The 13,682-nt window shown below is 38.6% G+C and overlaps 1 protein-coding gene across 1 annotated transcript; it reads left to right on the forward strand.

Annotated features, from left to right (window-relative positions):
• The first annotated feature begins 288 nt into the window (after positions 1-288).
• LOC126375860 (uncharacterized) lies at positions 289-13,627 on the forward strand. Its single transcript, XM_050022927.1, has 7 exons — positions 289-580; positions 763-861; positions 2,824-2,991; positions 3,541-3,645; positions 4,049-6,423; positions 6,949-7,197; positions 8,556-13,627. Exons 1-7 carry the CDS (start codon positions 427-429, stop codon positions 8,589-8,591), a joined length of 3,186 nt encoding a protein of 1,061 aa, XP_049878884.1. The 5' UTR covers positions 289-426; the 3' UTR covers positions 8,592-13,627.
• The last annotated feature ends 55 nt before the right edge of the window (positions 13,628-13,682 follow it).

Below are 13,682 nucleotides of genomic sequence, written 5' to 3' on the forward strand. Positions count from 1 at the left end.
AAAATTGCGACGAAGCCCCCCATACACGAATCTGACCGCCTGACATGTTGGTTAGTTTCGACGACAACGGAAATATGGTGTATAAATACACCGCCGTCATTTCAACAAATTTAATTTTTACTTTGTTTGTAATGGTGGTTGTCATTAAAATAAATTCGCACGTTTTTTTTTTCAGTTTTCCTAAACTGTCTACTCTACTCTAACCTTGGGCCTCAAGTTGATATTGAAAAGTTGATATTTCCGGCTTTTTTGCTCCAAAATATTTCATTTGTTAATTTATTCTTGCTTCTTCAGCAAACGAAAGTCTTAAATAAATTCGTACCTAGTTGAAAGTAACAATTTGTCAACAATGTAAATACATGTCTTCATTTCTGTTTTGACTTTTGACATTACTACTCAAACTTGGAAGGTTGAAGGTATACCAAGATGCCTCCAAAGAAAATTGTTGATAAAACTTCTACATCAGCTAAAATCACAAATGAACAGAATCAACCTCAGAATAAACGAAGAGGGAGGAAGCCGAAAGTGAATACACCAACGGTTATAAAAGTAAAAATTAAACCACCAGCGAAAACTCTCCGTAAGTTGCAAAATGTTTATGTTTGCAGTAATTTGAAGCAACATTCAAACAATAATATTCCTTATGTGGGTACATGTTTGCTGACTAGCCGAATTACGAAGTACCGCCTTTGTATTTGTATCTAAGCATGTCACATAACCTTATTTGTGGTTTAAAAATTGCTAAAGTCATTTTGGTTCCAGTTATGTCATGTAAGAAACCAGAGATACCTGACAGCAAGGGCAACCAGTCACCGAAGATCAGCCCTGGAGCCAAGAGAAAAATTGACCTTGCAAATGAAGGTAAAGATATTCCTTATATCAATATCATATTTGTCCTTTCTCATTTTGTGACAGACCTTTCTCACTTAGGTATGATTATTATGTTTACAACTAGTTTCCTCCATAATCAATCAATCAATCATTGGAAAAATTAATCAAGGATGATCCTAAAATCATCAATATCTTCAACACGGATCATTACAGCAATTAGTGAATTCAAAGATTTTTCTATGCTTACCATTAAATTACCAATTACCATGTAACTAAATAAGTTTTTTGTTAACAATGTTAAAACATGTCACAAGTGTACACAATAGTTATTTATGTGGGATAGGCCATGATGGAAAACAAATACATTTTCTGTACTAAGTACATTTTTAATGTAAATTATGTGCACTGTGTAACAAAATTTGTTAGATTCGTATAATATTTTTAGAGTGAAGTGAATACAACATTCATCATAAAGAACAACATCTAGTCTGTTGAGAGTAACTTCTCAGCAGCTAAAATCTACACTATTAAAAAGCTAAAATGTAAAATATCAACACTATTAATAACAGTATTGATATCATAATACATTATATAATTATTGCACAAGTTGGGAAAACATACGAAGAAACTATACTAACATAGTTATGTTCACTGATAAGTATGTGTTTGTGGTAAACAAATCACACTGGAGCTTTTGAACTCAATCTAGTCGTCGCCATTTTGAATTGTTATAAGTATGACCTCTCATATTGGCCGCAGATAACAATAGAATGCAAAAGAAACCTCGATCAGATCAATTCCGCTATCACACCTATACCTTCATGCCCAATTGTCTAGTTCATACTGTCTTGGTCACTCACTCAGCCGAGTACTCACATTGTATTGCGAAAGAAAAAAATACCTTATCTGTTAAGTGTGTGCGCCATAATTAGCATACTATATCACGTGGTAGAGTTGAAAGAGTTTAGAAGATTTATAGAAACCGCAGCCCTTGCGTTACTGCAACCGCACCGCGCGCGGCGCGAATTATATCGACGGCTTCGACCAATAAGAGTTCGACGTTTATCTACGTAGATAGCATTCACAGCGTTTATTGGTCGACGACCCTACTGGACAAGAGTGGAAGAAGCGATAGTGGTGTGTCAGGATCGTAGTAAGTGGAATTCCGTGGTATCTCCCTACGCCAACGGCAAATAGGTGTGATCTTATGTATGTGTCGTGGCCATATCTTAGAATTGATCGTTCCATGACGTGCTCGACACAACAGGGTCCACATAATATCAGCGGCGTGGTTCACGCCGCGACTTGTGCTGAGTGAGGCCCTTTTTTCTCAGAACGTCCACCACCACCTTATGATCATTTCGACAAACGTCCGTCTTGCTTTTTTGAAATTGTTTTAGTGGAAATTTGATATGATGTTGTTGTCTTTTTTATTTGTGTGTGGCGCCCTTTTATAATAAACTATTTCTATTCTCGATCATTTCATGAAATGGTCATATTTCGACTTTACTCGGATGATTGCAGTCTCGCTAGTTAGCTTATGAACAAGGTATCACAACGGAAGCCAAGGCGCACGTTATCACTAACAATGCATGTCATCATAGAAGACGTAGTCATAGAAGGCCTCCGTCGTCCAGTGGTTGAACGTTGGACTCACGATCCGGAGGCCCCGGGTTCGAATCCCGGTGGGGACATATCACAAAAATCACTTTGTTATCCCTAATTTGGTTAGGACATTACAGGCTGATCACCTGATTGTCCGAAAGTAAGACGATCCGTGCTTCGGAAGGCACGTCAAGCCGTTGGTCCCGGTTACTATTTACTGATGTAAGTGAGTAATCGTTACATAAGCCATGTCAGGGGCCTTTGGCGGCTCAATAATAACTCTGATACCAGGGTTGATGAGGTTGGTATTCCACCTCACAACCCACACGATAAGAAGAAGAAGATAGAAGACGTTTTTTTTTCTAAGCATTGTATTTTTTTTCCCAGTGGCTCTAGCGCAACTGACAAATTCAAAAATAGAAGATATTCCGCCGCCAGCTAAAAAAGTAAAGAAGGAAGAGAAAGTTCCAAATGTCTCAAAGAAAAAAAAGATAACAAAGAGCAAATCAATAAAAAAGAACGGAGACATTACAACTAAGACACCATCCACTGAAGGTTTGTTGTTGATTTTAATTTTGTACTAGGTCACACCCGGACACTTGATACAAAATACCTCGTTTTACACAGACAATACATATTGACGTTATCGTACACACGCACCTGTGTGTGTGACGTCTGACGCCCGTACGATTGAAGCCTAAAGTAAGACCGAGGGGGTGAGGTAAACCTAGCTCAGCCGCTGGTGGGGAGCGGAGAGTTGCCGTTCTATATGTTACATAGTATTATTCCTTATTCTATGACGTATTTCTCACAATGTTTGCCTTCACCGCTGACCACGTGATAATCATTTATGATCCAAACATGAATTCGAAAGTAAATTCCAAAATCATTCATATACGCCTGTGATTCGGATCTGCGACGTCAAGAATTCTTCCAAATGGGATATCACGGCTTCAATTACCAAATAATTCGATTGAACTTTGCTTGGCAGTGTTTAAGTTTTTTAAACACATGTTCCTTGCTTGTTTGTTTTATATTGATAAGGAGGTTAATATACATGTTATGTTCAGTTTGTGTATTTCTCATTACTAAATGTTGTCCTAGATCCGAGCACAAGAAAGGTACCAAAACAGAAAATGCAACTTAAAAAAGGACGATCCAAAAAGAGTGACGAAAAGATAGACACTAAGACCGAAGCTAAGTCTAATGGTAAGAAATCTTTGTTAGTTTGTAAGCTCGTTATTTGAATTAATACATCACCCCCCCCCCCCTATCATACCCCTGCCACCTCAACCACTCCCTCCCCCCTCCCCCCACCCCACGCCCCTTGTACCTCTATCATAGCCCTGTCCGGAGAACGCGTGACTTACATCTTAGTGACACGGGTTCGAATCCCGGCTCGGGCTCTAAACCACTGAATTAGACTAAGATTGATGATTGATACTTATCGATGTGGTTTCCAGTATTTCTACCCGTTTAATGACAATATGCTCGTTCCCTATTACATGGGAATTAAACTTAACTAGCGAGGATACAACACTTGAGCCTACCCCTTCGGGGACACAGGCGTGATGTTCTGTTACATACGTCATCATCTCTCTCGCTTTTACAGCTGCAAGCAAGAGAAAAGCTGACTCGACTTCGAAACCTGAAGCGACACGGAAAAGCAGTCGAATTAAGACTAATGTCAATGAGACACAACTTGAAACTTGTCCAGACCAGAGTACAAATAAAGGTAAGCCCAAAGAATTAGACGGTGTGTCTACCACCGGACACCAGCAGTCGCCCTCCATACTACAAGAAGCAAGCAAACTGCTTAAAGACGATGAAACTATGAAAAACAAAGTCGAGAATGAACCTTCAACCCCAGGTCAAATCGACTCCAGAAAAACTAGCACTTCCGAATGCCTCTCCTGGACGAGAGACATATCCTTGTCGAGTACAACCACTTGCTTGACTGTAGGGTCCAATGACATCGTCCGATTCGACAAGAAGTTTCCCGTAGTAAAGCTCTCAAATATTGATAAGGAATGGAATAAGATACAAGAGAGACGCGCGCAGTCTGATAGTTCCGACTCGGAAAGTGACGGGGAGTCGTCCAGCTCGTCAAGCAGTTGCAGCTCGCGTTTGTCCACCTCATTGTCGCGGTCGTTGAACCTCAGCTCCCCATCATTACCTCCAGACAACACCCACCAAACAAACGAAGACAATGTATCCGACACCAAAGCTATGCATTGGAACATTTTACAACAAATCTCTTCAGTATTAGAAAAGTTTGATCTAGAATTCGCCAGTTGGGTCGGCTATGAGAATCAAAATATTGAAACTCGAACGGACCCTGGAACCTACCAAGAAATAATTAAAATGCTATCAGTCGAACTAGAAATGTTAACAGACTTCAAATACATTGGAAGTAATCTCGGACGATGTAAAAAAGTTACAAATAATAGAGTTGGGAATGAAGAATCTGTGAACAAAATTACTCAGAATAATGTTGATGTAAATAATTATGTAGACAAATCCGAAGAGGATGATAATTTCACTTCCGTTAGAAGCAAGTACGTTATGTTGAACCAAAGTTGCGAGGGTGAGCAGGACTCGCTGCAACCACCTCCAGACCAAAGAAGTCCAAGCGTTGAAATTTTCCATTTAGAAAGAGACAGATATACGTCATTCGACGAGCCGTACATCGACGACGATGATGCATTGTCACTTTTTGCTGAAAGTATAGACATAGAATCTTCCAAATTCAATAGTTCAGCCAATTCCATGTGTGCCAATGCATCAGAATATGAACATGAAGAATATATCCCTCAGCCAATGGTGCCAAGAGAAAAACATCCCGAAACCAGCTACATACCAACTAAAATTACCGATACTAACGACCAAACCGGTCAAAACTCAAAAACTAAAATTATTTGTGAAAAACAAAACGCGGATTCGACATCTATTCACAAAGAATCTGAATCTCATTCTGCTCAAGCCATGGAGCGTATAGTAAGTGAACATAATCGGCCCATTCAGAACACTGGTTTGCAGACAGCTACGTGTTCATTAAATATAACCATACCGCCTGCTGCATTCACAAAAAAGCCACCCCTTCTGGTTAGTACTCTGCACAAGCCAACAGCGGGTGTCAAAAGCGTTGTGTTCAGAGGCGTCTGCTTCTTCAACCTCATATCTAACTGCAAAAAGAGTCGTTGTGTATTCCCGCACGTGTATTTGGATAAACTTGAGGTGAGCAACAGGTTATCGGCGCTAACCAACGAAATGTTCATTCAAGAGTACATGCTTCTCCGGAGCTGGCCGGATATCCGGCGGGTATACGGCTTCTGTTACGTGGCCGAATGTATCAGAAGAACACTCACAGAGGTTCTCCTAGAAATGGTCATCGATTTTATTTGCAAGGAGAAATTGGATTCGACCGATGACGCCGAATTAAAAGTGTATGTAGTTGAACGGACTTTGTTGTATCTGAACGATGTTGATCTGAGCACTTGCGACGATTTGTTGCAATACGAATTTTATCCAGGCGTACTGCTGTGCGACGTGTTCATGCAAAATATAGCTGAGACGCAAAACTTCTCAAGATTCAAAGCCGTGTTTATAAAGCTCACAGACTTTATCACAAAAATCGGGAGGGCGTTCCAACTCGACGTCGCGAGCCATATTTTGGAAAGAGTCTGCATTTTGCCGTGCGAGGAGCAGCTCGTGCTGGCTGTGATGAAAATGATTCGAAAGACAGATGCGAAAATTTTCGAGAATTCCATGATGACGTCATTTGAAAAGCATCTGACTGGTTTAGACGGAGCTTTGTATGATGAATTACATTCTCTCAGACAACAGGCTTTCGTTGCGCGGGTTGAGGCCGCGGCGAACACGGCTCGGTCACCTCAGCTCAATAAGGAGGAAGAGCCCTTGGTCTTGATGAGACCTCTTAGAGACGAGAGGTACACATCCCCAGACACCACCAAAATAGACAACGCGGTGAGTTCACTATGTACTATTTGAGTTTTCAATATTATTTTCACTTGAAAGTTTTCTAAATATTCTTAAAATTATGTCGACGAAAACTACATAACTTAAAACAAAAACAATAAGAATTTTAAAACTTATGCCCATCACCAAATGTGAATGTAGTTACATTCAACCTTATCAATTCAATGGATTTATTGTTTTAACTTTTTTATAAGTACATATATGTTAAGCCACAATCTCGCGATAAGTGAATATTCACACACGGCATAACATGATACAACCTAGTAATTCCCTAAAGTATCACCATTTTAAGAATGAATATAATCGTGTCGATTCGGGCATCCATCAACTTAATTTGACGCGACCAAAAGCTACGTGCATCTCTGTCTTGCACGTATTGTAAGTGAAAGACGGCACTAATTTAAAAGCTATGAAACTAAAATTAGGTTAAGTTTGTGTGCGCCCGAATAGGCACCAAGAACAAATTATTTTAATTTTACTCAATAACTGCTATTTATTTTCGTTTTTCAACAGAACAAGCCGTCCAACCCGCCTCTAACACAAACAGTTAAAATTGTTCGGCCTTCGATCTTCAACCATTTGTTCAAGTCGAAATCCAATCCTAATTCTCCCATGGCAAGGGAGAGAGTTATTATGGGGTCACCCACTCGCTCTTGGAGGGGCCATAATAATTTTGTTACTCCAAATATGCCGAGGTTCAGACCTCCTCGGCAGCTGTTGAAGAGACACATGGATCAAGTCGCATTCGGACCCACGCCTCCTGTATGTTGACCTTTACTATTCATATTTCTGACTTAAGACGATATTAGTGAGTATATAATTAAACGCAGAGGGGCATCAGCGGCACGCATACAATACTGGCTTTAGGATGATGTTGGGGCTGCCGTGCTTCTGTAGCACATCGGGTACGTCTGCGCAGGCGCGCACTGACGCAAAAAAAACTGCCTCGTCGCTCTGCAGGGTGAATACGAGCTCCAACTCCATCCTAGACAATATCGCGGGCAGATATGCAGTCTGCCTAAGTAGTTATAAAGCAATTTTAAGTTTTAAAAAACTGTGCTCGTAACCTAATATACTAATTAACTAATTAGTGTGTAAGTTTATTACTAACTCTTTCGCTGTAACGTGCATAGCAGTGATGAACATTCGCACTGAAGATCATCGCAGTTTTGTTTATCGCCTTTAGTGAAACGTTCACTCACTCATTCACTCTCTCACTCAGTTCATCTTGTGATGGATATTCCGACTAATCTATCTAGCCCATAGTCGTTAGCTTACGTTATGTTTGTTATTATAGAAATTCGGTGGCATATTTACTTTTATTTACTTGACGGTTGACCATAACATAGAGCTGACATTACCATTCCACGACTTGCCAGACTTTTTAAAATAACAATAATTTTATTTTTTCTTGCCTGACATACTTTCGAATAGCACTAATCTTAATGCGCATCACAATTTTTTTTTTACAATTATTGCTATTTTAAAAAGTCTAGTAAAGCTGTGAATGGTAATACCATCTCTATATTATGTACAGTCATGAGCAATATCATGTACCCACTTTAGGACTCTGTCTCACTAACATATTTGACATTTAGTGAGACTTACAGTTCAATTTGTCAAAAAGTTAATGTGACATGGTACCAAAGTGTATACATATTAATGCTCGTGACCGTACTACCATCTAATTTGGTCGCATGCCACCGAATTACCGACCTATACTTGAAAGCTTCGAGCAATGGTGTGTCTATGAAATGGCAAGACCTCAGTACCCTCCGTTTGGTACATACTGTATAATCTATAATTAAAACACAACGGGTTCTTACCGCGTTCAAATCAGGGATATGTGACTCCCGATTTAAACGCGGTAAGATCCCGTTATTACGTGTTTTAATTATGATAATAACCACGTAAACCTAAAACATTGTATAATCTATGTATATAGGGTTTACCAATAGTGAATCTTATGAAACATGATGCGTAGGGGAGGGTTCGGTTTGGGGGTTTCTCCACCAAAGTGCAGTGTAGGTTCTGTAGTTGTAAAAGGGCGGCCCAACAGTGGGAACTGTCGGAAGTATGAACTGTTTACATCATTTTCTTAAACTATACTCTTGTTTCAGAAGTTCCTAAGAAAAGCTGGACCGGACTTCTTCTGAGTGCTGTAACTATCAGGTATTTGCTTAGCTGACAGTATCGGGGTCTGTATAGATTCGCATCGCCCGCGACGCGATATATATCGTGGGTTTCTTCCGATAGACGCACGCAGTTGTACGTAGACGGGGTTCACTGCGTCTAGTGGTCGAAACCCGCATTTTTAATCGCGACGACCGCGATAACGTAACTCGTGCAGACCCCGTAGTGTGCGTATGCGGTATAAACTAGTCTTAATGTTAGGACTTCTAGTGTAAATACTAGGCACTCAGGTAATTATAACATTTTATAATATAACTCTGTTCAATAAAGAAACGTTATACAAAAGCGTAATTATCATTACGCTATCTATATTTTTCTTTACGATATGTGGTTGAACGATAAACCACAGTCATCCATATATTGTTACTATAGTCTGATTGCGAGCACTCTACCTCGTTACACCCCGGAAACTCCATACAAAAATCCTGTTCTCACACTACACACAGGTGTCCCGCTCTTCCTTGTGCGTTGGAGTGAGACAGACAGTATCTCTTACTTCTTACATCCAAAATATTCTTCTTAAATAAAATATAATATAAAAAAAATATGTAATTATAATATATATATATATAATGGTGTTGATTCCTGTAAACACCATCTAATTTTATTTTAAGTTATATCTGTCATTTTCTTATAAAAAAAGTAAAGGAAAGGGACGGGCAATCGACAGACAAAATTTATGGAACACACGTCAATTTTACGCAGAAATTAAAAACCCCTCCCAAAATTTTATATTGGCCAATAACCCGACAGAATTAACTTGTCAGCACATGTCAAACAGGTTGAATATCAGCGGGATGCCTATTTTATTCGCCCGGGTCATTAATTAATAAATTAACAGTTGTCAATCATATTTCCCTTTCCTTTTCGACGGATAAGAAAATTACGGGTATAACTTAAATTTAGGAAGTGCCGCAGGAATCGGAGCCAATTTAAGTGTAATACTTAAAATGTTACTAAACATAATATATGTGATTCTAGACAAAGAATTATAATAATATCTTAAGACCCATGTTGTATGTTGGAAATGGGTGAATCTCAAAATGTGTCAAGTTTGGTGGCGACTGTCATATAATTTTTTCGTGAAAAATTGGGAAAATTGGGAATTGAAAAATTCCTTTTTCATGTCGGAACCGAGGATCCTTTTGGATCTTTTTCATGTCGGAACCCAATTTATCACGAAAAAATAATATGAAATTTCGCCACCAAACTTGAAATTTTGAGATTCACCAAATAACGTTATATTTACCAGTTATTTATATTATTTTTTATTGCGTAATCTCGATTTAAACATATCTTTGGTATTGTTAAAGTAGAGTAAGAGTTTAATAGCAGCTACATTTTTCAAATTTTATAACAACCTCATTTACCACGCGGTCCGCTTACCTAATCAGAAGATTTGACAGGTCCGGTTTTTTAAAGTAGCGAGGCAGTGTTGTAACCCCAAGGGAAAACCAGCACAATACAGGTTAGGTCACATATCTCCAATACATTTCTCGGGTAATATGATTTGATTTTCACGATGTTTTCCTTCACAGCTGAGATTAAAGATACAAACATAAATTCGAAAATTTTGGTTTAGGCCCCATACCCCATGAACCTGCGACCTCATAATGAGAGTCAAGCTACTAGGCCTATATGTATTTATGATTTGCTTATAGGTATATAAATTATAGAAATCTTTTTCCGGGAAAATATGTACCTAGGTCGACATTTTAAAAATAGATGTCAAATTATCCTATTAATGTTATTAATAGAAGTTATAAGATTTAATTTAATTATTAAGACTAAGCAAACCGACCATAACAAAAAATATTTACAATATGCAACTATTAACACTGACAGGACAGTAATGTAAAAATGTATATATTTTTAAGTTACAACAGTTTTTTTGTAAAACAAAGTTTAGATAGTATAGTACCTTTAGTATTTTGACTTAGAATGTTTGTATAGCACCTTATAAAAATGTGATTGAATAGAGTTTAAAATGCCACTGAAATGCCAAGTTAACACAGATGGTGCTAGTTACACAGGCGGTGGGGTTATACCTCAATGAATGTAGCATGATTAGAGTGACAACAGGACCGAGATATAGTTTACAGTCTGGTGCGAAAGAGACGAGAGATACATTTATTTTGCAATATATCCAAACCCCATTGTTTAACTACTGTGTCTGGACATCTCGGCCTTCTTGGTGGTGGAGGTGGATTACCAACCTCATCAACCCTGGTCTCAGGGTTATTATTGAGCCGCCAGAGGACACATGGCTCATGTAACGACTACTTACATCATCAGTAAGAAGTAGTAACCGGGAGCAACGGCTTAACGTGCCGTCAGAAAGAAGCACGGATTATTTTACTTTCGGAAAATCAGGTGATCAGCCTGGAATGTCCTAACCAAACTAGGGATCACATAGTATTTTTTGTGTTATGTCCCCACCGGGATTCGAACCTGGGACTTCCGGATCGTGAGTCCAACGATGCACCACTGAGGTCGTTATTATCGTTATATCGGCATTAGGACGGACTATATTTCTGTCCTGCTCTCATGCTTCATTTAACGAGGTATAAAGTGGATTTTCGCTGAAGACAGCGTACTAGAACGAGAGAAGCTATATCGCTCTCTCCCTCGCGGTGATTGGTCGATTCCTGCACATCTACGTCTCACACCTTTCATGTAGGTCTAACAGAAAGCGCGGTAAGGTGTACTTAGATCATCTTGCTGAGCTCAACGCCCACTCTGCTTCAGTGGAAGGAAACCCACCCAACGGTGAAGAAAAATGATTGAAAGCTGGTCTTTTGTTATTTCTATGACTGCTCATAGAGCTAGGAATATAACAGAACAACTTTCTACTAAAACGTCTTGTTTCAAATTTCAATATTTAAGTGTAAAAGTGGTGATGTTTAAAAAAAATATGGGCAAACGTATGAACCGTAAGTCCTCTGGAGTGTACTCTATTTCCGTCTCAGGGTTTCGACCGTATGTCATTTTTTATTTAGACTGCCTACCTCCAAAGTACATGTTATAGTACAGACGAGTTACTCAAGTTTGATATTCATATACGATAAAACTCGAGGGTATTAGATATATAAATAAATAAATATATGTATTCAAATACTAATCATGCATAGCATGTGTGAAGAACGGTGTAATAATGTGATACCTAACCAGAAATATAAAGGCCTTTGTCAAATTACGGCATAATTTAGAATTAAATCTTATTTTTCTACAAATGCCCCTCATCACAGGGTTTATATGGCTGGTTACATCATTAAAGTTGAACATCAATTGACAGCACGGAACCGCATGTTCCTGTTTCTATCCTTTTCTGACACACAGAACTGTAATTCGCTAAAGCGAGATAATGCGACCACACGCGGCAGAATCGACGAGGAATCGGAGTGTAGTCGCATTCGACGTTCTTTATCTCGCTCTAGCAAATGACAGTTCTGAGTGACAGAAAAGGATGGAAGCTTAAGAATGTGCGATGTGGTGCAGCCCGATCACCACGGAATAGAAGAAAGAGGTTGGAAAGGCCCTAACGCGCATTTTGTATGGGAATCGCTGACGTAGATTCAACCCCCATTCTCTTTTACTACTACTCCTGCAAACAGATAACTACGATAGCTCTACTGCTACAAATTCCATAGCCACATTACCTGCAATGTATGCTTTATGCGATAGGCTGCACTTTTATCATTGCTTTTCGTAAGATACTGCATACAATGAGAAATAGCCAATCATACTAAAGTTTTTAGTTTTCCTGTGACAAAGAGGACCTCCTTGCTTGCTTGCGGCGCGAATTATATTGAGCGCTTGGACCAAGAAACGATACGAATGCTATCGCGCGCGGCGCGGTTGTCATGCAGACCCGGCTGCAGGTTATTGACCTTTTAATATACTATCGCGGAGCTCCATGCGTCGTAGTTTGCGGACGACTGGAGTGCAAAGTTGAAGTATGAACTATATCCTAATACTTGTGAGGCGCGCGTTTTGCGCTCACTTAGGTGACCCTTTCCAACCTCTTTCGTCTATTCCGTAGTGCTCACGATACATATGTGTGTGTGTGTTTTATACTCATTGCCAAAACAATCTTAAAGTAATGTTTGTGACATACTAAATTTATATTTTTTTGTAGATTGTTTATAATTGATTAGGTAACGAACGTCACCTTATAGTGAATACCTAGTAAGCGCCTTTTTGAAAAATCACATTATGATTTTCATGAAAAAAAAAACTCGAATTTCAATCCATTAATTTCATTCCGGATAAAAATTGAGACCATAAATTTTTATTTTTTTACCTGTTGCGAGGTTTTGTTAACAAAAATCTCAGACAAAAAGTCGCTTATGTTGTTTTCACTACAAGGCGACTATAAATATCTTCACGGTAATTTTGATTAAATAATTTAGTGTGATAATAGATAATAAAGGAGGATTAAACGCTGAAATGTTAAGCTTGAGTTATATAGGAGCGTATAATGCGCGTTGAAACCGTGTTAGCATTATATTTAAAACTAAAATGTGATATCGTCAGTGTCATTTTAAACTAAAAACTTAGAGATAGATTTAAAAAATAAGCTGCACGGCAACCGCACCAATTATATCGAGGGCTTCGACCAATAAGCTTTACGACGTCTATCCACATAGATAGCATTAGCTGCGTCTATTGGTCGTAACCGTCGATATAAATCGCGTCGCGCGCTTGCCGAGCGGAACCTGCTGATCTTGTTCTTTAACTGTGCGTTTACGTTGTTTAAATTTAGATTTCTCCAAAAAGAATTGCAACTAACGCAGGTACAACGGCAAAATGTAAATTTAAGCCCTTGTCCTTAGTATAAATAAGAATACATAAATCAGGTTTTATAACCTAACAACTTTTTTTGTGTTAAGACATTGTTTTAGTGTAAACTTAGATAGGCATTTGTTATTCAATTAAAAAATGTTAAATAGTTTTTTTTTAATTAATGCAGACTGAAAAGAATAAAAAATGAATAAGATATTTTTTGTTTTATTTCGTAAAATGTTTTAGGTGGTTTTTATGTAAGTCAAAAT

The sequence above is a fragment of the Pectinophora gossypiella genome, chromosome 20 (assembly GCF_024362695.1).
Source record: "Pectinophora gossypiella chromosome 20, ilPecGoss1.1, whole genome shotgun sequence".
Classification (NCBI taxonomy): Eukaryota; Metazoa; Arthropoda; class Insecta; order Lepidoptera; family Gelechiidae; genus Pectinophora; species Pectinophora gossypiella.

Excerpts from the sequence above, each read along its gene's own strand:
- LOC126375860 (XM_050022927.1), top strand. The coding sequence starts at position 427 with ATGCCTCCAAAGAAAATTGTTGATAAAACTTCTACATCAGCTAAAATC. Across the intron at positions 581-762 it reads ACCACCAGCGAAAACTCTCC|TTATGTCATGTAAGAAACCA; the intron begins GTAAGTTGCAAA and ends TTTTGGTTCCAG. Across the intron at positions 3,646-4,048 it reads GACCGAAGCTAAGTCTAATG|CTGCAAGCAAGAGAAAAGCT; the intron begins GTAAGAAATCTT and ends TCGCTTTTACAG.